The sequence below is a fragment of the Amblyraja radiata genome, chromosome X (genome assembly GCF_010909765.2).
Source record: "Amblyraja radiata isolate CabotCenter1 chromosome X, sAmbRad1.1.pri, whole genome shotgun sequence".
NCBI lineage: Eukaryota > Metazoa > Chordata > Chondrichthyes > Rajiformes > Rajidae > Amblyraja > Amblyraja radiata.
In genome coordinates, this window is record NC_045999.1 from 4698203 (window position 1) to 4724075 (window position 25873).

At 43.3% G+C, this 25873-nt stretch overlaps 1 protein-coding gene across 1 annotated transcript; it reads left to right on the forward strand.

Moving 5' to 3' along the window:
- Positions 1-5680: 5680 nt before the first annotated feature.
- LOC116968174 (cholesterol side-chain cleavage enzyme, mitochondrial) lies at positions 5681-25238 on the forward strand. Its single transcript, XM_033014817.1, has 9 exons — positions 5681-5964; positions 10202-10357; positions 12770-12969; positions 15170-15373; positions 16753-16913; positions 19377-19543; positions 20236-20314; positions 23412-23603; positions 24633-25238. The coding sequence occupies exons 1-9, from the start codon at positions 5681-5683 to the stop codon at positions 24744-24746; spliced, it is 1557 nt and encodes a 518-aa protein (XP_032870708.1). The 3' UTR covers positions 24747-25238.
- The last annotated feature ends 635 nt before the right edge of the window (positions 25239-25873 follow it).

The window sequence follows — 25873 nt, forward strand, 5'->3', positions numbered from 1 at the left end:
TTAAAAAGCTTATTTATTCTGCAATCACTGCCTTTTATCTTGAATGTCACTTGACCTCAGGCACGAGTTTCTGTTACATATATTACATTACAAAGACATCACATCTCCCTCTTTACTTTAAAGACATTACAGGTACTGGTATTTACACTATATACATATTACATTTATTACATAACGTACCAAGACATCACAGGCTTGGTATAAATTGTAAATTGTCCCTAGTGTGTGTAGGGTAGTGTTCATGTGCGGGGGTCGCTGGTAGGTTCGCTGGGACGGAGGGCCTGTTTCCGCACTATATCTCTAAACTAAAATGAACTAACACTAATTTTGAAACACTTTGCAAGCTGTGTTATTATATTATTTGTACAACTGTTTGTTCATTATTTGTATCTTTTCCATCACATAGACAATAGGTGCAGGAGTAGGCCATTCGGCCCTTCGAGCCTGCACCGCCATTCAATATGATCATGGCTGATCATCCAACTCAGTATCCTGTACCTGCCTTCTCTCCATACCCCCTGTTCCCTTTAGCCACAAGAGCCACATCTAACTCCCTCTTAAATATAGCCAATGAACTGGCCTCAACTACCTTCTGTGGCAGAGAATTCCACAGATTCGCCACTCTCTGTGTGGTGATATGGGTTCGTTTTCTGTATATATTTGGGCTTGTGATTGACTGGGCTGTGTTCACCACTATTTTCTGGTTCAGGCTGTCAAGAAGAGAACAGTTGCCATACCAGGCACAAAGGACACAATTTCAAGATTAGATGGCAGTCATTTAAAAGTAAGATGAGTCGGAATCTTCTACTTGTAGATTGGTGGTGAATTTCTGGAATTGAAGGCTAGAGTATTGGGGACATCTAAAGAGGAAGTAGATACAGTTTTGAAAGACCAGGGAACTGAGGGCTAATGAGAACAGGAGATAAGGATTGGGGCAGATCGGCCATGATCATATTGGATGCAAGGGGCCGAATGGCCTACTCCTGATCCTATTTCCTTAAATTCTTATTATCCCAGTTCTCACCACAAATGGATTTGTTAACTATTGTGACCTTCACAATTTGCAATTATTGCATTTATCTTTGGTCAAAATTTTCACAAGCATTTGTTACACACACACACACTTGTATTTTCTCATTCATTTGATTTCCCTTCAATGTGTTGCTCCTACTCTTCCTGAGCACTTTGTCAAATATCTCTGAGTGTGTTATATCCAAATGTTTTATGCAAGCTGTATATAGAAAGTGATACTCATCTTATCAAAGCAATCGGTAACAGAATCATGCCTTTTTTTGTTGTACCCCGGGAGTTTAATCTATAGCCCCTGACCTCGCAGTGTTTTACTTGTGGCCATGTCATTCACATAAATTACATTTCTGCTATCTAACATCGAACGTAGAACAGTACAACATAGGAATAGGTCATTAGGCCCACAATGTCAGTGGCGATCATGATGCCAAGCTAAACTAAGCTCCTCTGCCTGCACGTGAAATGCCACCATCCTATCTGCCTCCACCATCAACCATAGCATTGTGTACCCGTCCCCACCACTTTCAGTAGCAAGAATATTTGTTTCACACATCTCCTTTAAACTTTGTCCCTCTCTCATTAAAGCTATGTCATGGAGTCTATGACATTTCCACCCTGGGAAAAAGGTTCTGACTGTCTGCTCTATCTATGTCTCTCATAATATTAGATACATCTATCAGGTCTCCCCCACAGCCTTCAACTCTTCAAAACAATTCAAGTTTGTCCAACCTCACCTTATAGCTAATTCCCTCTAATCCAGGCAGCATTCTGGTAAACCTCTTCTGCACCCATCCACATTGTTAGAAACATAGAAACATAGAAAATAGGTGCAGGAGTAGGCCATTCGGCCCTTCGAGCCTGCACCGCCATTCAATATGATCATGGCTGATCATCCAACTCAGTATCCTGTACCTGCCTTCTCTCCATACCCCCTGATCCCTTTAGCCACAAGGGCCACATCTAACTCCCTCTTAAATATAGCCAATGAACTGGCCTCAACTACCTTCTGTGGCAGAGAATTCCAGAGATTCACCACTCTCTGTGTGAAAAATGTTTTCCTCATCTCGGTCCTAAAAGATTTCCCCCTTATCCTTAAACTGTGACCCCTTGTTCTGGACTTCCCCAAAATCGGGAACAATCTTCCTGCATCTAGTCTGTCCAACCCCTTAAGAATTTTGTAAGTTTCTATAAGATCCCCCCTCAATCTTCTAAATTCTAGCGAGTATAAGCCGAGTCTATCCAGTCTTTCTTCATATGAAAGTCCTGACATCCCAGGAATTAGTCTGGTGAACCTTCTCTGTACTCCCTCTATGGCAAGAATGTCTTTCCTCAGATTAGGAGACCAAAACTGTACGCAATACTCCAGGTGTGGTCTCACCAATACCCTGTACAACTGCAGTAGAACCTCCCTGCTCCTATAGTCAAATCCTTTTGCTATGAATGCTAACATACCATTCACTTTCTTCACTGCCTGCTGCACCTGCATGCCTACTTTTAATGACTGGTGTACCATGACACCCAGGTCTCGTTGCATCTCCCCTTTTCCTAATCGGCCACCATTCAGATAATAGTCTACTTTCCTGTTTTTGCCACCAAAGTGGATAACCTCACATTTATCCACATTATACTGCATCTGCCATGCATTTGCCCACTCACCCAACCTATCCAAGTCACCTTGCAGCCTCCGAGCATCCTCCTCTCCGCTAACGCTGCCCCCCCTGTAATGTTCCTGTAATGGGGAAACTAGAACTGTATACAATACTCCAAATGCAACATCACCAAGACCTATAAAGCTGCAACATAAATTCCTGACATATACTCAATGTCTCGAACAATGAGGTCAAGCAGGCTACAGGCTGTCTTTATCATTCTGACAATCATGACTGCCAGGATGGTTGGTTAGGTAACAGTGTGACAGTGGTTATGATGGCCAAGGGTGAGTGGAGGCAGACCCACAAATTAATTTGTGTGTTCGAGCCCCAGGTCCAGAAATCTGGTCCTACCAGTTTGGTGATAGGTAGAGTGATACAGCACGGAAACAGGCCCTTTGGCCCACCAAGTGGCCATCAACAAACCATTTGTACTAATCTCATCCAATTTTATTCTCTCTAAAGATAGACACAAAGTGTTGGAGTGAATCACCGGGACAGGCAGCATGTCTGGAGAGAAGGAATAGGTGATGTTACTGGTTGAGACCTTTCTTCAGATTATAGACAATAGGTGCAGGAGTAGGCCATTCGGCCCTTCGAGTCAGCGCCGCCATCCACTGTGATCATGGCTGATCATCCACAATCAGTAACCCCGTTCCTGCCTTCTTTCCATATTCTCTCCATATTGTTATCAATTTCCTCCCAGATTCCATCACTCCCTACATACTAGGGGCGATTTGCAGCATTCTCCCAGGCTTACCTACCTGCACCTTTTTGGGATGTTGGAGGAAACTGGAGCATCCAGAGGAAAACCCACGAGGGCTCAGGAAGAATGTGCAAATTCCACATAGATCGTACCTGGATTGAAATTGTGTCTCTGGTGTTGTGTTGTACCAGCTGCGCTATAGGGATATTTTCTTTCCAAAATTGGAATCTCAGTGAATCTCTGATCCATAACCTTTCAGAGACATTCCATGTTCCTGTTTTTACTTCAGCATCTGGCAGTTATCTGCTGTTGCTTGCGATCAAAGTGTCCTTTCAATTTTTCTTGGGCTTTCTTCAGTCCTTGCCCCTTCCCTTTCCCTGTTTCGACTTACTGTTGTATGAGAAATCTATTCTCCCTACCACCACCTCGCCTCCTCTATTTCAAGGCAGAGGCCAAGATTGTCAAAGTCAATTTGCAAATCAATCCTCATTTGTATTATATAAAGGTACACGCTGAACTTAATCCTAATCGCTTATTTGCATCCTATAAGACAAACGGTGGGATTAGATCCAAAAACGATATCGCAAACAAATTCTAAAAAAACAAAGTCTTCAGCAACATCTTTTAGCCTTCAAGAAAATCATTGTTAAGAAAAGCACTACTTAAGAATGTTCCCCGATTGTTTCAATTTATCGGACAGTGCAGTGGCGCAGCAGTAGAATCCCTGCCTCACAGCGCCAGAGACGTGAGTTCAATCCTGACCATGGGTGCTGCTGTGTGTTCTCCCTGTAACCGTGTGGGCTTTCTCCAGTCTGCTCCCACATTCCAAAGCAGGGCAGGCTTCTATAAATCGCCCCCATTGTGTACGATGCCAAAAGTGAGATAATATGGAATTAGTGTACAGGTGATCGATGGTCGGCATGGGCTTGGTGGGCCAAAAGGCCGGTTGCTATGCTGTATCTCTAAACTAAAACTATCTCACGCTGACCATCGATCACTGGTTTACACACTGGTTCAACACAGTCCGTACACACAAGGGACGATTTACAGAGGGCAATCAGCCTACAAAAACGTACGTCTTTGGGTTGGGGGAGGAAACCGGAGCACCCGGAGAAAACCCACGTGGTTGCAGGGAGAACGTGCAGACTCCGCACGGACAGCACCTGAGGTCAGGATCGAACCAGGTTCTCTGGCGCTGTGAGGCAGCAGCTCTACCAGCGACATCATTATGGCACAAATGTAGTTAATGCCTTCTTGTCTTCAATATAATGTCATGGCATATTTTACAACCACCTTGGGGTTGTAAAATAGAAGACTGGGGCTTGGATTATAGTTTCATTTTAGCGACCATACATCTGAAAATGTAGCATAGCGTCAGTAGGCCTTGAGATTGCCAACAATCTGTACTTCCAGAATAGATGGTGAAGGGATCAAGATGGGGTTCAGAAATATCGAGCCATTGTTACTCTCAGGGACAAAGGCAATAGAAGAGGAAAAAAAGACACAAAGTGCTGGAGTAACTCAGCGGGTCAGGCAGCATCTCTGGAGAAGATGAATAGGCGTATGTTTTAATGCTGGAAATGGGGATGGCAGTGTGACAATTGGCTTGTCAGACACAAAGGATGAAGGCACAAGAGGCTGTAAATACTGGAATCTTGAGCAAAAAGCAAAGTGCTGGAGGCACTCAGCTGGACAGGCAGCATCTGTGCAAGGAAATGGACTGACGACATTTTGATTTCACACCCTTCTATCAGTCTGAAGAAGGATCCTGCCCCGAAACGTTGTCTGATCATTCCCTCCACATATGCTGCCTGACCCACTGAGTTCCTCCAACTTTTCATTTTCGAAACAAACGATGATCGTGGGATATGACCGTGGTGGACTGGGTGTCCTGTATTTTAGCTGCCAATAACAGTCGCAAAAATACCCATTTAATATTGAAGACAAGTCAATAAAATAAAAATTGACAAAATGTATTTGGTTTAATGAAACTTTCCCTAGTTGGAGACTTCACAGCTTTTTCCCCGCGGATTAAATTGTGAGATTATGTTATCCAACATAAAGACGTCTGCAGAAGATAGCACAAATACTGCTTTTATGATAACGTCCGATTAAAAGTGACTTGTAGCCTTTAACCCACTGGTAATCCGTCATGGCCTTTCAGAATAACAAAGATTCAAATTTTGTCTTCTAATGACGTGACTGCTGCACAGTCCTTGAAAGTGTGATATAAAAACAGCAGTGAGAAAAAACAATTCAAATGTGAAGGGCTGCGAGGCGAACTGCAAGTGTTACAATGATCAGAGGATGTTTTCGATTCTCCTTAATTGCCAGTGCTTCTTGCCAAAGGGGTGCATTTCCCTCCGTGGACCATCACTTCACAGTGTCCCCTCGTAGGAATCATTCAGAAACAAGTGAATCACGTACATCTTTGGAACCAACTCTGAAATCGTACGATGAGTTACCGGGAAACTGGAGAAACAATTGGTTCAATGCATTTACTTTCTGGAGGAACAATGATATCAAAAATACCCACAATGTCATGTTAAATAACTTCAATAAGTATGGTCCAATTTACAGGTAAGAAAATCTGCCTCAGCTAAATTAAATTCATGTTTAAAGAGACTCTTATAAGTTCTTCAATGTACTAATCAAATTTACATGTTCAGCATTAACGTGGCACAAACTCTCCTGAATATTTGAGATAATATTTTGTTAAAAAGACTCTTGAACAAGTATATTTCATATCAAGGCACAAGGAACTGCAGATGCTGTTTTACAAAAAAGACACAAAGTGCTGGAGTTACCCAACGGGTTATCAGCATCTCTGGAGAACATGGATAGGTGACATTTCGAACAAAACCTTTCTTCACACTGAAGAATGGTCCCGACCCGAAACTTCACCTATCCATGTTCTCCAGAGATGCTACTGACCCACAGAATTACTCCAGCACTTTGTGTGTTTTTAAAATAATATTTAAAAAAACTTTGTTCCCACACTGTGTGTGGCAGCTAGCTAAATTTATAGCTAAAGTGGGTGCACATAACACCTCTACAAAAGCTGTTCTTAAAGCAATTGAGCTTTTGTCTTTATAGTTGAATGATCTAAATAAGTTATGAATTTATAATTGTACATATTAAGCAACAACACACAACCTATCCAGATTTGACTGAATGAAGTGAGAAAATCTTTCACTAATGCAATAGATCTTTGCATTATTTTTCACCATTATTTTTCATATTGACACAATTTCTCCCACAACTATACAAAATCCATTTAGCCTCTGAGATCCATTTAGCCTCTGCGGAGGGCGCTCAGCATCGCCAAGGACTGCTCTCACCCCAACCATGGACTGTTTACCCTCCTACCATCCAGGAGGCGCTACAGGTCTCTCCGTTGCCGAACCAGCAGGTCCAGGAACAGCTTCTTCCCGGCGGCTGTCACTCTACTCAACAACGTACCTCGGTGACTGCCAATCACCCCCCCACCCCCCAGACACTTATTATCACTTATTATTATTTATTCAAATCATTTGCTATGTCGCTCTTCCAGGGAGATGCTAAATGCATTTCGTTGTCTCTGTACTGTACACTGACAATGACAATTAAAATTGAATCTGAATCTTGAATCTGAATCTGAGATCTTTAAAAGGTTGGGAGAGAGGTACTGCAACATTTACTTCTGGTTTGCCAAAATATCTGAGTAATTTAGCTTGTATTCCCTTGAGATCTTGAGCATCATCGTAGGATTTTAAGCTTTTGCACTTCATGCCCATCTCAAGGGCGTCAACCCAGAAGGTGAAACATATGCAAGGACAGTGAGTTTCATTTCACCCAATCTTACGGTGTTTAGCAGCAAGGTAGCACCTATCATTGGACCAGTCATCCAGCAGTTAGCACCAGCAGTTTTGAGTAGAAATCCCATCAAAGCAGAATTTTTAGACTGTTAATTAAATAGCCTGTAATTGTTGTCAATTGTTGTAAAACGTCAGAAACAATCAGGTTCAGGGTTGAGATCCACAGAAATGTTTTGATCATAACAGCCCCCTTGATCCTTGATTAGACTTTGCTGGCTTTACCTTGCACTAAAACAGTATTCCCTTATCTATACACTGGAAATGGCATGACTGTAATCATGTATTGTCTTTCCGCTGACTGGTTAGCACGCAACATATGCTTTTCACTGTACACGTGACAATAAACTAAACTGAATGGTCCTGTAATAGTGTAGTTCTCTGGAAGAACACACATGCTGGAGCAACTCAGCAGTTCAGGCAGCATCTCTGGAGAACTTGGAGAGGTGATGTTTTGGATCGAGACCCTTCTTCATTCAATGGAAGTTAAGAATGAAGTAAAAAGGTTGGCCTTGCCAATGACACACACACGCACACATCCCATAAATTAAGGAAAAACAAATAGCAGACCTTCAGATAAAGACTGATAAATGCATCATAGATCGTCATAAACTGAAGGCCAGATCACAGGATAGCAACTGTTTACATCTTGAGATTTACAGCACACGTTCATTCAAACAGGAATGGTCGGACATTGGATGGTTGAAAGAAATGGTTGAAGGATCAAGACCTCAGTGGACCTGTGGTTACAGATTAGTGGAATCCCCTTTATTCTCACAGGGGATAGGAAAGACCTATACTGTGGAAAAATCAAAGTGAAATACTCTTTTGTCCAAGCTGAACCATGCTGAGGAAGAACTGAAGAAAGAGCAGCACATTGGTGGGGTGGTAGAGTTGGTGCTTTGCCCCTGTCCCACTTAGGAAACCTGAACGGAAACCTCAGGAGACTTTGCGCCCCACCCAAGGTTTCCGTGCGGTTCCCGGAGGTTGCAGGTGCTTGCCGGAGGTTGCAGGTAGTGGAAGCAGGTAGGGAGGCATTCGATCCAATTTGTGATCCCAGCTACAAAGACAGATGTGTACAGCAATTCGTTCTTCCCCCGCACAATTAAAGCATGGAATAATCTCCACCCTACTATAGTTACCCAACCAGATGCAACTAAATTTAAAGTAGCTCTTTCTTCCCAATAACCCTTTCTGGCTTAATCCCTCCCTTCACCACCTCCAGTTTAAATTCCATTTGGAATATTTTGGAGGACCAAGAAACCAAGAACCAAGGGAGACTGACAAAAACCTCCGGGAACCGCACGGAAACCTTGGGTGGGGCACAAAGTCTCCAGAGGTTTCCGTTCAGGTTTCCTAAGTGGGACAGGGGCATTACAGCGTCACAGACCAGGGTACGATCCTGACCTCGGGTGTGGTCTACGGCGATCGCTGGTTGGAGCAGGCTCAGTGTTTCCACATTGTATCTCTCAACTAAAACGAAACGACAAAGAAGTTAGCTGTGAGAAACAAAGTAATTTAATGTATACTTTGCACATTGGTATTTGTGCAGCCTGCTATCTGGGATTAAGCAACTGCAGAAAGATATAAGCATTGTAATTAATGAATACACTGCATCAGCCAAGCAGACTTGCTTACATCAAACAAAGTCAAAGCGCTCCGAAAGTAGAAACAGTTTAAAGAGAGGAGGATACATAAACACTGGTCACCTTGACAGCAATCGGCAGAGCTTGAAGGCTGTCTGATTTTGTACAAGGTTCAATTCCACACTAAAATCAAGAGAAAATAAAGGAGTCCAGCTTACATGCAGAAAACCCCAGGCAAAGTTTAGACATGCGCTAACAAACTTATAAGAAAAAAGGGTACACACAAAATGCTGGAGTAACTCAGCGGGACAGGCAGCATCTCTGGATAGGAATGGGTGATGTTTCGGGTCGAGACCCTTCTTCAGACTGAGAGTCAGGGGAGAGGGAGACGCAGAGATAAAAAATGTGAGGTGTGAAATTGAGACATCAAAGGCGACGAAGTCCTAGGAAAACGTAGAATGGATCATTGTCATTAATGGGGAAGGTGACAACGAAGCATACAAAGATTAAAATGTAATCAAGGGGGACAGTCAGACTAGGCGGAGAACTAGGATGAGGGAGGGATGGAGAGAAAGAGAGGGGGAACAAGGGTTGGGAAGTTGATATTCAAAGGTGTAGGAAGAAGCTGCAGATGCTGGTTTAAACCAAAGATAGACACAAAATGCTGGGGTAACTCAGCGGGACAGGCAGCATCTCTAGAGAAGGAATGGGTGAGGTTTTGGGTTGAGATCCTTCTTCAGTGGAGAATATCGTTCTCAGCATTGCAACACATTGTAGCACATCAGTTCATTAGACAAAGTCCAATATCCTTTATGGGGTAGAGGTGAATCAAACGGCCCCCCAGCTTATGGAAGGAGTCTGTTAACGGAGGAGCAGAAGCTGTTCTACCATTCAGAATGAGCTGTGACCCCTGTAATATTCACATATACACTTGTACACGTTTTTGAATCCACTACTGAGAGTACAGACTTTGCTATCACCTGTGATAGACACAAAATGCTGGAGAAACTCAGCGGGAGAAGCAGCATCTCTGGAGAGAAGGAATGGGTGACGTTTCGGGTCGAGACCCTCCTTCAGACTGATCTCGAGCCGAAACCTCACCCGTTCCTTCTCTCCAGAGATTCTGCCTGTCTGAAGAAGGGTTTCGGCCCGAAACGTTGCCTATTTCCTTCGCTCCATAGATGCTGCTGCACCCGCTGAGTTTCTCCAGCTTTTTTGTGTACCTTCAATTTTCCAGCATCTGCAGTTCCTTCATAAACAACATGCTGCCTGTCCCGCTGAGTTACTCCAGCATTTTGTGTCAATATCTTCGGTTTAAACCAGCATCTGCAGTTCCTTCCTACACATTACTGTAACCCGTTCTCCATTCATTTGCAGGGAAAGGATTGGATATTACAACAGTGTCAATATTATTAATCCTGAAGATGCTGCCATTTTGTTCAGAGCAGAGGGTATATTTCCAGAGAGGTTGAAAATGAGAGCTTGGATGGCTTACAGAGACTTCAGGAAAGAAAATTACGGAGTTCTGTTAAAGTAAGTTTAACCCTTTCATCAGAATTATTTATTTCTAGGATGGAAATATCAAATACTAGAGGGCACAGCTTTAAGGTGAGAGGGGAAAGGAGTGTAAAGGAGATGTGCGGGGCTGGTTTTTTATATCCAGTAATGATCTTTGTCCCGTCATCTCCAGCACTATTCCCAACTCTACTCTTACCCCTGCCTTATCTTTAAGCAACTACTTAACTCAGTGGACTAGAAATTTGTTTGTGCTGCATTATATTGTGGATCTCCTAAACATTGTTCACAAAATTCTAAGCAGATTCAAGGTAGAAGAGGAGATACAAAAAGGATCAAGGGAATTTAAGTAGGATTTAAAGGTCAAGGGAAGTGTAGGAAAGTTTAGTTTAGAGATACAGCGTGCAAATAGGCACTTTGGGCCACGGTACATATCAACCAAAGGTACACAAAATTGCTGGGGAAACTCAGCGGGTGCAGCAGCATCTATGGAGCGAAGGAAATAGGCGACGTTTCGGGCCGAAACCCTTCTTCAGACTGATGGGGGGTGGGGGGGGGGGAAAGAAGAAGGAAAAGGGGAGGAGGAGGAGGAGCCCGAGGGCGGGCGGATGGGAGGGTGGGAGGAGACAGCTAGAGGGTTAAGGAAGGGGAGGAGACAGCAAGGGCTAGCAAAATTGGGAGAATTCAATGTTAATGCCATAGGGACGCAAGGTCCCCAGACGGAATATGAGGTGCTGTTCCTCCAACGTACGTACGAGGGCCCCATCCCCGACCTCTACCTCCGTTACATTGACGACTGCTTTGGTGCCACCTCCTGCACCTACACACAACTGACTGACTTCATCCACTTCACCACCAACTTCCATCCGGCACTCCAATACACCTGGACGATTTCCGACACTTCCCTACCATTCCTTGACCTCACCATCTCCATCGCAGGGGACAGACTCCTGACCGACATACATTACAAACCCACTCTCTCCGCGTACATATCAACCACCTGTTCACATTAGTTGCTATCTTATTCCACTTTCTCATCCACTCCCAACAAACTAAGGGCAATTTACAGAAGCCAATTAACCTACAAATCTGTTTAAGAAGGAACTGCAGATGCGGGAAAATTTGAAGAAGGGTTTCGGCCCGAAACGTTGCCTATTTCCTTCGCTCCATAGATGCTGCTGCACCCGCTGAGTTTCTCCAGCACCTTTTGTCAACCTACAAATCTGCATGTCTTTGGAGTGTGGGAGAAAACCGGAGCACCCGGAGAATTCCCGCAGCCACAGGGAGAACGTACACACTCTGCACAGACAGCACCCCTAGTCAGGATCGAACCTGGGTCTCGGGCAATCTGAGGCAGCAGCTCCAAAGCTACACCACTGTGCAGTCCTGAACTGAACTGAACTGAACGTTATGTATAGAGCACTTTAAAAACAACCACTGTTGCAACAAAGTGCTGTACATGACTAATCATAAACATAAAACAAAACAATAAAAACATTAAAAGACAGTAAAAACAATAAAAAACAATAATAGAAACACTAAAACAAGAGCAAAGTCTCATGCAGGGGCGAAAGCCAAGGAATAGAAAAGGGTTTTAAGACTAGTTTTGAAAATGGACAGTGAAGGGGCCTGTCTAATGTGCAAAGGTAGAGTGTTCCATAATGTCGGAGCAGCAACAGAGAAGGCTCTATCCCCTCTGAGCTTCCGCTTAGACCTCGGTACCTCCAGGAGCAGCTGATCAGCTGGCCTGAGGCACCGAGCAGGAGCGTAGGGATGAAGCAGCTCAGAGAGGTAAGGCGGGGCGAGACCATTTAAAGATTTAAAAACAAATAAAAGAATCTTAAAATGAACTCTAAAGTACACAGGCAGCCAGTGGAGAGAGGCCAGAATAGGCGTTATGTGCTCCCTCTAACGTGTTCCAGTTAAAAGGCGAGCAGCAGCATTCTGAGCCAACTGGAGACGTGCAAGGGAAGATTGGCTAACTCCAAAATAAAGTGCGTTACAGTAATCCAGCCGAGAAGTGATGAAGGCATGGATTACTGTTTCAAACTGCTGTCGTTCAAGAATGGGCTTCACCCTTTGCCAGCTGCCTTAAATGAAAGAAGCTGGACTTAACTACCGCGCCTATTTGACGATCTAATTTAAAATCACTGTCCATCTTAAAACCCAAGTTCAAAACTGTTGGCTTCATATACAGTGCCAAGGGACCCAAGTCAACAGGGGGGAGGTTCACGGGAGCCATTGGGACCAAACACTATCACTTCTGTCCTGGTAGTGCTGAGGTGAAAGGGGGAACCGTGATGTTGGAGCAGGTGGAGCAAGCCTGCAGATTAGCCTCGCCTGCTTCAAGTATTTGTGTTTGTATGTGCAGAGACTGAGCAGAGGTGTTGCAATGGCCAGCCCGCTAACCACTACCCTTTTGTCTTGCAGAAGTGGGGAAGATTGGAAAAAGAATCGACTTATTTTAAATAAAGCATTGTTTACACCCCAGATCACCCAAAAGTTTGTACCTCTTCTCAATGAAGTGGCACTGGATTTTGTGTCCATGACCTACAAAGAGATCGAGAAAAGCGGAAGGGGTAAATGGACAATCGATCTCTCAAACGATCTCTTCAAATTCGCACTCGAATGTAAGGATCCAATATTGCTTATTTATTTGGATAGTTGCATGTTATAGCCTTTTATGGAATGATTTTTCTAAACAATTTTAAATGCTCTCCATTTAAGCAATTGAACATACTTATTGCTAGCACAACAGTCAAACTGCACCATTCATTGTGAATAGTATTTTGGGAATTTAAGTAAGTAAGTAAGTTCATTGGCCAAATATTCACATACAAGGAATTTGCCTTGGTGCTCCGCCCACAAGTAACAATGTGACAGTTACGAATGACTCAGAAAACACTAAACATTAATAATAATAAAACATTAATGATAAAACACCATTGATCAAGCATGTGAACCAACAAAATACCAGATCAAAGGGAGGCTACAGATTTTTGGCTGTTGAGTAGAGCAACTACTCGTGGATAAAAACTGTAAATGTGTTGGGTAACTGCAAGACTTTGCTACTGTGGGGGAACTGTGGACTTCTTGCTTTGTAATGTAATGGGATCAAGCGGGCGGGATGAGAGACATCATGTAGATCCTTGTACATTGTCTCAAACTCAACAACTAGTTTCCAACGGAGTCTGAAGAAGGGTCTCGACCCGAAACGTCACCTATTCCTTTTCTCAAGAGATGCTGCCTGAGCTGCAGGGTTATTCCAGCTTATTGTGTCCATCTTTGGTTTAAAGATTCCTGGGATGTCAGGACTTTCATATGATGAGAGACTGGATAGACTTGGCTTGTACTCGCTAGAATTTAGAAGATTGAGAGGGGGATCTTATAGAAACTTACAAAATTCTTAAGGGGTTGGACAGGCTAGATGCAGGAAGATTATTCCCAATGTTGGGGAAGTCCAGAACAAGGGGTCACACAGTTTAAGGATAAGGGGGAAGTCTTTTAGGACCGAGATGAGAAAATCATTTTTTACACAGAGAGTGGTGAATCTGTGGAATTCTCTGCCACAGAAGGTAGTTGAGGCCACAGTTCATTGGCTATATTTAAGAGGGAGTTAGATGTGGCCCTTGTGACCAAAACTGTACGCAATACTCCAGTTGTGGTCTCACCAAGACCCTGTACAACTGCAGTAGAACCTCCCTTGGATCCTCCCATGGAGGAACATGGAGAATGGACGGGGATCACGGGGCTGGAGGACATTCACACAAATGGGAGTTCAAGACTTTGAAAGAATGTTAAAAGAAGGATGATAGAATGATCATGATTCACAATGTGTCATGGAGCCCAGTGGAGAAAGGTCTTTTAGACTTTGGAGATGCAGCGCGGAACAGGTCATTCGGCCCACTGGGCCTTCACTGTCCATCGATCACCCCATATACTAGCACTATCCTACACACTAGTCACAGTCAGTCCCACATTGAAAATATGATTTACGTGTCCAAGTCTCCGGTGTGGGATTTGAACCCACAATCTTCTGCCACATGGCAAGAACACAGATAGGCGTTTGCATCCTGGTGCCATGAACATTGAATTCTCACAATTCTGTTAGCGCTTGCTGTCTCCTCCCCTTCCTACCTCTCCTCAGCCCTCGGGCTCCTCCTCCTTTTTCTTTCTTCTCCCCGCCCCCCCCCCCCCCCCCCATCAGTCTGAAGAAGGGTTTCGCCCCGAAACGTTGCCTATCTCCTTCGCTCCATAGATGCTGCTGCACCCGCTGAGTTTCTCCAGCATTTTTGTGTACCACAGATAGAACTAAGAATGTTCCATAAGCTACATTTGGGGGTACATTCTCATGTCAGATTACCGCGTCTAACTATAGTTGTCGTTGGATTAGTATACGTACACTATAGGCATGAGGGGATTTACTTGAACTTTTGAGGGAATAATAATAATAATAATAAATTTTATTTATGGGCGCCTTTCAAGAGTCTCAAGGACACCTTACAAAAATTGAGCATGTAGAGGAAAAACATGTAAGGGGAATGAAATAAATAGTAGAGACATGACTAGTACACAAAGTAAAGACAGAATGAACAAAGGAGGATCGCCGGATCGCGGGGGGATCGCGATGAGTGAGGTGGGGATGGAGAACAAAGGGGTATTTTGTAACTCTGTAAGCGCCCTTTGCGTGGCGACAATTTGCATACAGGTACGCAAGCAAAGAATCTCGCCGTGACTTGTCACGTCAATTCAATTCAATTCAAAACTTGTATGAACTTTTCACTGGTCTACGCAGAGGCACAGAATAACAATGGACGTTTTTCCTTGCAGCCATCTGCCACATACTGTATGGTGAACGCCTCGATATACTGCAGGGCCATCAAAATGATGCATCGCAAAGGTTCATCGACTCGATTCCCATGATGTTCAAATCCACAACACCAATGCTCTATATTCCACCAGGTCTATTGAAGTCAATCAACTCAAAGGTCTGGCAGGACCACATAGGTTCTTGGGACATCATTTTTGCTCACGGTAAGAGGAGCTGGAAATATTTCAATTACACTCCTGCATTTTTTTAGTTTAGTTTAGTTTAGACACACAACAAGGGAACAGTCTCTTCGGCCCACCGAGTCAGCGCCACACACTAGCGCTATCCTACACAGACTAGGGACTATTTACAATTATACCAACCCTACAAACCTAATGTAACCAAGATATGTTGTAGTTTAGTTGGTGGTTGTAGGATAATGTAGAAAGGAACTGCAGAAGAGTCTGAAGAAGGGTTTCGGCCCGAAACGTTGCCTATTTCATTCGCTCCATAGATGCTGCCGCACCCGCTGAGTTTTTCCAGCACTTTTGTCCACAAAGGAACTGCAGATGCTGGTTTACACTGTAGACACAAAATGCTGGAATAAGCAAGAGTCTGAAGAAGGGGCTCAACCCAAAACGTCACCCATTCCTTCTATCCAGAGATGCTGCCTGTCCCGGTTGTAGTGTAGTGCCTTATGTTTGTTGGGAAGAAGCTGTTCCTAAACTGGAGATCACAGTTTTCAACCCCCTCTTCATACCTTCATGCCTTCTTCCCGATGGCAGGACATAGAAACATAGAAAATAGGTGCAAGAGTAGGCCATTCGGCCCTTCGAGCCTGCACCGCCATTCAATATGATCATGGCTGATCATCCAACTCAGTGTCCTGTACCTGCCTTCTCTTTATATCCCCTGATCCCTTTAGCCACAAGGGCCACATCTAACTCCCTCTTAAATGAACTGGCCTCAACTACCTCCTGTGGCAGAGAATTCCACAGATTCACCACTCTCTGTGTGGAAAAAAAGCAGTGGAAAGAATTGCAGTCCACAGTCTGGTGGGATTCCTGACTTTGCCTTAAGGACCATTGCCATTTTTCATTTGGATTTAAGATATCACTGGAGAGTTGGACTCACCATGGATCTCCTTAACACAGTTGGTAGTAGCTTAATAGCTTCCCAGTAGTAGGAATTCATGAGTGTTTCCGTATCTTGTTTATTAGAGATGAATTGGATCCATTGATCCAAATCTTGTTAGGACACAGTTCTTTGCCCATTGCCTCCAACATTTCTCCATTAGACCAAGATTGCCTTCCAGGAGTTTTGAACACTTTTCAAATTCAGGAAGAAATTATGGTCGCTGCTCCAAAGAAGTATGAAGCAATGTTTATTGATGGTTGAGTTAGCTGAATTAGATTCATAGACGTATAGAGTATGGAAACAGGCCCTTCAGCCCAACTCGACCATGACAAGCAAGCTGACCATCTAAGCTAATCCCATTTGCGTGCATTGGGCCCAGATCCCTCCAAACCTTTTCTTTCCATGTTTGCGCATCGTTTGTGAATTGTTTGTGCATTGATAGTGTATTCTTTACTTTCATTCCCAGCTAATAACTGTATACAGAAATCATACAGGCAAATCCAAAAGGGACTCAAAGAAGATAGAACATACCCTGGTGTCCTAGCTGATCTTCTGCTACAGGACATGCTTCCTCTTGAAGACATCAGAGCCAGCATTACAGAGATCATGGCAGGCGCGGTCGACACTGTAAGAAAAGAAATGTGCTTTCAATTGACTGTGAATCATATTGCCAATAGCATTGGATGGAGAAGGGGGGAGAGGTAACATACAAGAGAAGGGCCGAATGGCCTTTAAACACTGAGAAATGTCCGGGACATTGCAATGGGAAAAAAATGTGCAATAGTGGATTTGTAAGATACAAGGACACTAAACGCTGAAGTAATTCAGCAGGTCAGGCAGCATCTCTGGATAACATGGATAGGTGACGTTTTGGGTTGGGACCCTTCTTCACCAGCATCAGTCTGAAGAAGGGTCCTGACCCGAAAGGTCATCTAAAGATGTGTTTAAATCATACACTGTCTCTGGTGTTTGTTTACAGGTATCAACCTCAACTTCTTTGGTAGATGATCTATCTGTGAACGAAATAGTGTTTGTGGTTTTTTTTCCGCAACATGCTCGTTCTTTTTTTAAATTATCTGTCTAAAAGTTGCTTACTGCCTCTTCAATCCCGAACCAGACATCCACAACTCTACTGTGGACAATGTACGAGTTGCCCAAAAATCCCCACATTCAGGAGAATCTACGCAGTTATCCAGAGATGCTGCCATCCTATGCTGCACACATACCTTTGTGAGATCCTGCCTGACCTGCAGAATGCTTCCAACCTTTTCTGTACACAGTTCAGATGATCGGCAGTTATGTTTGGGCAGATATTCGGAGGAGGGGAGATTAGGTTTACGGTTATTATTGTCACATGTACTGAGGTACAGTGAAAAGCTTTCTTTTGCTTGCTATCCAAGCAGGCCAGATATACTGTACCCGACATAGATACAATCAGTTCAAACTCACATACAATAGATAGATCAAAGGGGAAGATACACAGTGCAAAATATAGTTCTCGGCATCGTAGCACATCAGTCTGATAGACAAAGCCCAATATGGTCCATATGGGTGCATCGAACAGTACCCTAGCTTGTGGAAGAACTGTTCAGAAGCCTGATAGTGGAGAGGAAGAAACTGTTCCTGAGTCTGGTTGTGTGCACTTTCAAGCATCTGTATCTTCTGCCGAATGGGAGCAGGGAGAAGGGAGAAGGAAGAATGGGACGTCTTTGATTATGATTAGTTGTTTGAGCAAATGATCATGGGCATGCTTGGGGACATGATCAGAATGAGGGGAAGTTCAAGTTCAAGTGAGTTTATTGTCACGTGTCCCTGTATAGGACAATGAAATTCTTGCTTTGCTTCAGCACACAGAACATAGTAGGCATTTACTACACAACAGATAAGTGTGTCCATATACCATGATATAAATATATACACACACATGAATAAATAAACTGATAAAGTGCAAATAACAGAAAATGGTTATTAATAATCAGAGTTTTGTCTGAGCCAGGTTTAATAGCCTGATGGCTGTGGGGAAGTAGCTATTCCTGAACCTGGTTGTTGCAATCAGGTCAGGCCAACATATTTGTTGACTAACATTGGTTCAATGGAGCTTTATTTTGTCACATCTGCAATTGCACAGTGAGATTCTTTTTGCGTATATTACACGTGCAGACACCGCCATGTTTTGGCGCCATTATTCAAAGTCCGGTAAACCCGCACGCTCGATGTACTGATGAACAGATGAAATGCAATGCATTAATTACCACAAGTGCAGTTGTTGACCTCAATATTTCTGGAAGGGACATCTTGTAGCTTGAACCACCATGCAGACATGATTTAATTGGATGTCAACCCTCAGAGTAAAGACCCTGTCCCACTTTCCCGAGTTACTCACGCATTCTCCCGAGTTTTCCCCTTCATTCAAACTCGGAGAATGTCCGTAGCGAGTCCGTAGGAGCCCGTAGATATTTCGTAGCGGCTCGTAATGCCAGCCGTAGGTACTCGGCGCATCAGGTCTAAAGCCTTTCTGAACAATTAGTCGTTAATACAATCAAGTGATTGAAAACTGAGACGGAACTGAATAAAATTGAGTCCCAAATAAAAACAGGAAAAAAGATTAAATTGAGGAAAAGGCTCAATTAATAAAAGTAAGAAAATAAATATTTTTTCCTTTTTCTTTTATTAATTGTAATAATTAATTACAGTTAATTTTAATTCATAAAGTAATAACAATTTTTGACAAATTTGATAGGTATTGTAGATTGATGATGCATGTGAACCAATCACACATAAACCAGCATCACTAACTCCACCCCACTATAACACTTATACTAACACTCATTTCCAGCAATGCCAGTCTGAACAGCTAGGATGTACTGACAACCTATCGTCCTTAATGCTGTTAAGTTTCAGTGCAGATTAAAGATGTGTTTAAATCATACACTGTCTCTGGTGTTTGTTTACAGGTATCAACCTCAACTTCTTTGGTAGATGATCTATCTGTGAATGAAATAGTGTTTGTGGGTTTTTTTCCACAACATGCTCGTTCTTTTTTAAAATTATCTGTCTAAGTTGCTTACTGCCTCTTCAATCCCGAACCAGACATCCACAACTCTACTGTGGACAATGTACGAGTTGGCCAAAAATCCCCACATTCAGGAGAATCTACGCAGTGAGGTTGTGGAGGCCAACGAGAAGGCAGGAGGAGACTCCCTGCAGATGCTGAAACTGTTGCCACTCCTCAGAGCCACGCTGAAGGAAACACTCAGGTAGGAACGTCCCTGTAGTTAATACGATACGATAGATGTGGAATTCTCTGCCTCAGAAAGTAGTTGAGGCCAGTTCATTGGCTATATTTAAGAGGGAGTTAGATGTGGCCCTTGTGGCTAAAGGGATCAGGGGGTATGGAGAGAAGGCAGGGATGGGATACTGAGTTGGATGATCAGCCATGATCATATTGAATGGCGGTGCAGGCTCGAAGGGCCGAATGGCCTACTCCTGCACCTATTTTCTATGTTTCTATTTCTCCCAGGAAGAAAATTGATCTGCCAACAGTCATAAAACACAAGACACATGAATGGTGATGGGTGGAAAGTCCATGATTGGGGATGTAAAAAAATTGTGAGGGGGGGTGGGTGGGGAGGTGGGGGGGGGGGGGAGGGGAGCCTTCCTGATGAGCTTGTTGAATCTGTTGGCGCCCGCGGCCTTCGCCTTGCTTCCCCAGCACATGACAGCGTAGAAGATGGCACTGGCCTCCACCGATTGATAGAACATCTAAGGCAATTCCTTGTATGTGAATACTTGGCCAATAAACCTACTTACTCACTTTACTTAAACTAAACTAAACTAAACCTGCTGATCACATTTTGCATTTCCATTCACGTATTAAAAAAGCTTGTACTGCTACTTTGAATTTCAATGTAAGGGTTTATTCCTAAGGGAATGTATTTATATTTCCTAGGCTTCATCCGGTGGCTATATCACTACAACGATACATAAGTGAAGACATCGTGTTGCAAAATTATCACATACCATCCGGGGTAAGATATAGACAAGTAAATTATTTGCCCACTGCAGTACCTTTTAAGAACTGTATCCTACAAATGGTATGACATTTGATGTACTGTTGTAGCAACTAATGCAGCTAATTGCTTATTGTTTGCCTTCACGAAACATTTAATTTGTTTAGTTTAGAAAAACAGCAGAGAAACAGGCCCTTCGGCCCATCGAGTCAATGCCAACCATTGACCACCTATTCATACCAGTATTTTTGTTATCCGAATTTCGCATCCACTCCCTACACAATAGGGGCGGTTTACAGAGTCCAGTTAACCTGCAAACCCACACGACTTTGGGATGTGGGAGGAAACCAGAGCTCCTGGGGGAAACCCACGTGGTCTCGGAGATTGTGCAAATTCCGCAGACAGCACCGGAGGCCAGGATCGAACCCGGGTTTCTGTCGCTGTGAGGCAGTGGATCTACCAGTTGCACCACTGTGCTACCCTTTAGAATATCCTTTCTTAATAAACAGCAACATAAAAGAACCAATGGAAACTATACCTTGTGGGAGTGTCCAGGACCAGAGGTCATAGCCTCACAATTAAAGGACGTTCTTTTAGGAAGCAGATCAGGAGAAATTTTCTTTAGTCAGAGGGTGGTGAATCTGTGGAATTCTTTGCCACAAAAGGCTGTGGAGGCCAAGTCAGTGGGTATTTTTAAGGCAGAGATAGATAGATTCTTGATTAGTACGGGTGTCAGAGGTTATGGGGAGAAGGCAGGAGAATGGGGTTAGGAGGGAGAGATAGATCAGCCATGATTGAATGGCGGAGTAGACTTGACGGGGCGAATGGCCCAAGTCTACTCCAATTCCTTATGACCATATGATACCTACCACTTTGGTTTTCTAGAACTAAACAGGTAGCTTTGCAATCCGCTGCCTTGTCCGGGTCCATCTAGAAGGGTTTCGGCCCGAAACGTTACCTATTTCCTTCGCTCCATAGATGCTGCTGCACCCGCTGAGTTTCTCCAGCACTTTTGTCTACCTTCGATTTTCCAGCATCTGCAGTTCCTTCTTAAACACTCCATCTAGAATAATGTTTTGCTCATTTTAAAACCGTGTCTTTCTAAAGACTAGTTAGGTATTTCCATTATTTTCTATCTTTATTTATGACTGGAGGGTCAGAGATGTTGGTTTAATTAGTCGTTAAATTACCTACTTATAATATTTTTTAACAAGAATCTGTGAGTCCCCTGTGTATATTTACAGACTTAACAATCATTACTGAATGCCACAGCAATCAAAATCTCAAACACTCAGATTTCCATTTTACTGGAACAAACGATTACACCACATACTACACTTATATGGAGTTTGAGAATTGACAATAGACAATAGGCAATAGGTGCAGGAGTAGGCCATTCGGCCCTTCGAGCCAGCACTGCCATTCAATGTGATCATGGATGATCATCCCCAATCAGTACCCCGTTCCTGCCTTCTCTCCATATCCCCTGACTCCGCTATTTTTAAGAGCCCTATCTAGCTCTCTCTTGAAAGTATCCAGAGAACCTGCCTCCACTGCCCTCTGAGGCAGAGAATTCCACAGACTCACCATTCTCTGTGAGAAAAAGTGTTTCCTCGTCTCCGTTCTAAATGGCTTACTCCTTATTCTTAAACTGTGTGTGGCCCCTGGTTCTTGGACTCCCCCAACATCGGGAACATGTTTCCAGCCTCTAGCGTGTCCAAGCCCTTAACAATCTTATATGTTTCAATGAGATCCCCTCTCATCCTTCTAAATTGTGGACGGCAACGTGCAGCAGCTGGTGGGGCTGCTGCCTCACAGCACCAGAGACCTGGGTTCCATCCTGACCCTGGGTCATGTCTATGTGTAGTTTGCACGTTCCCCCTGTGACCGCGTGGGTTTCCTCCAGGTGCTCCGGTTTCCTCCCACATCCCAAACACGTGTGAGTTTGAAAATTGGCCTTGCGTGCGGAATAACATAGTTAATGTGAACAGGTCAAGGATGGTCGGCATGGACTCAAGAATCAAATGTGTTTTATTGTCGTATGTCCCAGATAGAACAATTACATTCTTTTTTTTTTAATAATCTTTTTATTAGAGGCAGGTACATACCAAATTAAATACATTTCATGTATATCATTCCTACATTACTAATATTATTAATTGATATTAACTCTGCTTCTAGTATTTTTTTAAATATATAGATAGAAAATAAGAAAGAGAAATAAAAAAGGAAAAAGTATGATAAAGAAGAATGGAATAATTTACTAAAAAATACAACTTTGGAGATAAGTTCGTAAATTATAAAGTATAACTTCTCATCTGATCCTTAATTCAAGTTTCAGTCAGGTTCACGAGCCGAGCCAGTCGGCCCCTTCAAGTAGTCAATGAATGGAGACCATATTCTGATAAAAAGCTCTCGTTTGTCCATTGAGACAAGTCTGATTCATTCCAAGTGTAAGGTGTCCGACATTTTTACAATCCACATTTTAATTGTGGAGAACAATGAAATTCTTACTTGCTGCAGCACAACAGAATATGTAAACATAGTACACTGTAAACAATATAATAAACGAGAAAAAAAGTTAAATGTGTGTATATATATACACACACACATACTCACAAATACACATATATATATATAGATCGTAGGTATATATGTACACAAGCACAAAAAAACAAACAGTAATAGTGCATGTAGTTCAGAGCTTATTTGATGGGGCTTGACTCGATGGGTCGAAGGGCCTGTTTCCCTGCTGTATCTTTAACTAAATCACATCCACAAGGCCAGGGTTCATGCTTCACTTTCACATTCCAAACAGAACCTCTCAGTTTCTTGTTCAAGAAGGAACTGCAGATGCTGGAAAATCGAGGGTACACAAAAATGCTGGAGAAACTCAGCGGGTGCAGCAGCATCTATGGAGCGAAGGAAATAGGTAACGTTTCGGGTCGAAACCCTTCCGGGTTTCGACCCGAAACGTTGCCTATTTCCTTCCGGGTTTCGGCCCGAAACATTGCCTATTTCCTTCGCTCCATAGATGATGCTGCACCCGCTGAGTTTCTCCAGCATTTTTGTGTACCCTCTCAGTTTCTTGTTTCCTTGTTTCCTTCTCCTGTAGACGTTGGTGCAGCTGGGGTTGTACGCGATGGGAAGGAACTCGAAGGTATTTAGCGATCCTGGGCGATATAACCCCGAAAGATGGCTGACGCCGGGCAGGACCAACTTCAGACATCTGAGCTTCGGGTTTGGACCCCGCCAATGCATCGGGCGCCGAATCGCAGAGATGGAAATGTTGATCTTCCTGATTCACGTACGTCTGTGGTTACTAACCAAGCTTTCGTTTAGTTTCGGGAGGAAATGCAGATGCTGGTTTAAACCGGTTAGACGCAAAAAGCTGGAGTAACTCAGGCATCATCTCTGGAGAACTTGGATAGGTGACGTTGCAGGTCGAGACTGTTCTTGAGACCCGATATGCCACCTATCCATGTTCTCCAGAGATGCTGCCTGACCCGCTGAGTTACTCCAGCACTTTAAAATTTTACTTGCTGTCTTTGTAAAATTTGGTTGATGGTCTTGGCATGGAGTAAAATTGGGCTGTTAATATCCAGACAGCCACTCCAGTGCAGTATTGTGGCAATGCTGCATTGCTAAAACAATTGTCCTTTGGATGAGTTATTATCGAGGAATGATCTTGACACTATTACAGAGAAGGGTGTTGTCCTTGCCAAAGATCCTATAGTGGAGCAAGATAGACCACTCCTGCTAAATGCAATAGGCTGAAGTGTAGTACGCAACGGAACGGAACGTGGGCCTTTTTTTCATCCATTTCCGTATCCCGACCCGACCCGACTCGCAGTGTAATCAACGTTGCGGGGGAACAGTTTGTGTTAATAAATTAAAATTCTGAAAATGAGAAGATTTTTACCAAATAACTTTTATTTTTACGAGGATGTTTCCGTAACTAGCTTCCATCTCCACACTAGTATCTTTGGGATCTTTGATGCGGAGACGGAATCCGGTTACGGAAATGGGGCCGAAAATTACCCACGAATCAGCCCATGACCGTACTACGTCTTTTTCGTCGAGTGGACCATCTTGCTCGCTGTAGGATCTTTGGTTCTTGCTAGAGTCCAGGCCAGTAATTATCCTCATTGAAGATCGCTGAAACATTTAGCTTTTGTGTTGGTCTTGCCGTGCACAAATTGGCTACACTTCAATCATATTACAAAGTATATAGGACGGGACTATCATTGGGAAATTAATTTATTTTATTCATGTCACGTTTAAGTTGAGTGTAAGTGCAATAACTCACTCCATGTCCTTAACTAATTTTTTTCAGATGCTCCAGAACTTTAAAATCGAAACTAGCCGGACGGCTGATGTGAAAGCTACCTTTGACCTCATTCTTATCCCTGAGAACCCCATCATCCTTGCTTTAAAGCCCATCAAGTGAAGAGGAAGGGACATGTTTTTGCAAAAAAGGTTTTCCTTTCATTATTCCAAAGGAGATCACTCAGTTGGGACAAGTGCTGATTGACCAGAGATATACTGATGTTAGATCTGCACATCTACTTCTTTGCAATTTAGTGATGTTTAAGTGGCTACATACCGATGTGGTGCCACAAGTTTTGTTCAACGGAGACAAGGATGAGGAAGCACAATGAACAAACCGTTTCACAGGGAAATTAATTTATTGCCCCCCTCCCCCCTCAATCTGCCCACAAAATCCTGTTTGAATACTTTGCCTTGGTGCTCCAAGTGTCATGAAATCTTAAACTCATTCTGTATAAATGGGTTCATGATTTTGTTGCACTCTTCCCAGAGCACAGGTTCTCACCAATTGACACCACCAAGCTGGCAGCAATCTGGTAAACCAGTTTACATGGGTAGGAAGGAACTGTAGGTGCTGGATATACACCGAAGATAGGCACAAAATGCTGGAGTACTCAGCGGGACAGGCAGCATCTTTGAAGAGAAGGAATGGGTGACGTTTCGGGTCTGAAGAAGGGGGTCGACCTGAAACGTCACCCATTCCTTCTCTCCAGAAATGCTGCCTGTCCCGCTGAGATACTCCAGCATTTTGTGTCCAAACAAGTTTATATATTGCATATAATAAAATTTTAAAGAACTGGTTTATTCCAAAGATAGACAAAAAAAACTAGTTTTCTCCACCACTCTCCCTACTACAATCAGCTTGAAGAGTCCCGACCTACAACATCACCTATCTATTTTCTCCAGAGATGCTGCTTGCCTGACCCGCTGTGTTACTCCAGCATTTTGTGTCTATTTTTTATATATTGTATATGCTTCTTTTCAGTAGACGTCAAATATATTTGCAGTATTTTAAAAATAAACACCAACAGAAACATTTCCTGCATATTATTAGTCTAGATTTCAACGCCAAGTGTTTCGATGAGTAGCAAGAACTGTTCTGTGGTGAATGTTAATTATTGTTCAGTTATCAGCAAATGGACACATTTTCGAGGTCCCACTGCGGAGAGATGAGTGAAAATCAAGGCTCTCACATCTCAAAGTGTGGAGGGTGAGTTCCTGTGACAAAGGAGCTATGCTGTGAACAAG

Bases quoted from the DNA above. Each gene is read 5' to 3' on its own strand.
- LOC116968174 (XM_033014817.1), top strand. From the start codon at position 5,681: ATGATCAGAGGATGTTTTCGATTCTCCTTAATTGCCAGTGCTTCTTGC. The intron at 5,965-10,201 runs GTAAGAAAATCT...ATTCATTTGCAG, and splicing joins AAGTATGGTCCAATTTACAG to GGAAAGGATTGGATATTACA. The intron at 20,315-23,411 runs GTAAGATATAGA...CTTCTCCTGTAG, and splicing joins ATTATCACATACCATCCGGG to ACGTTGGTGCAGCTGGGGTT.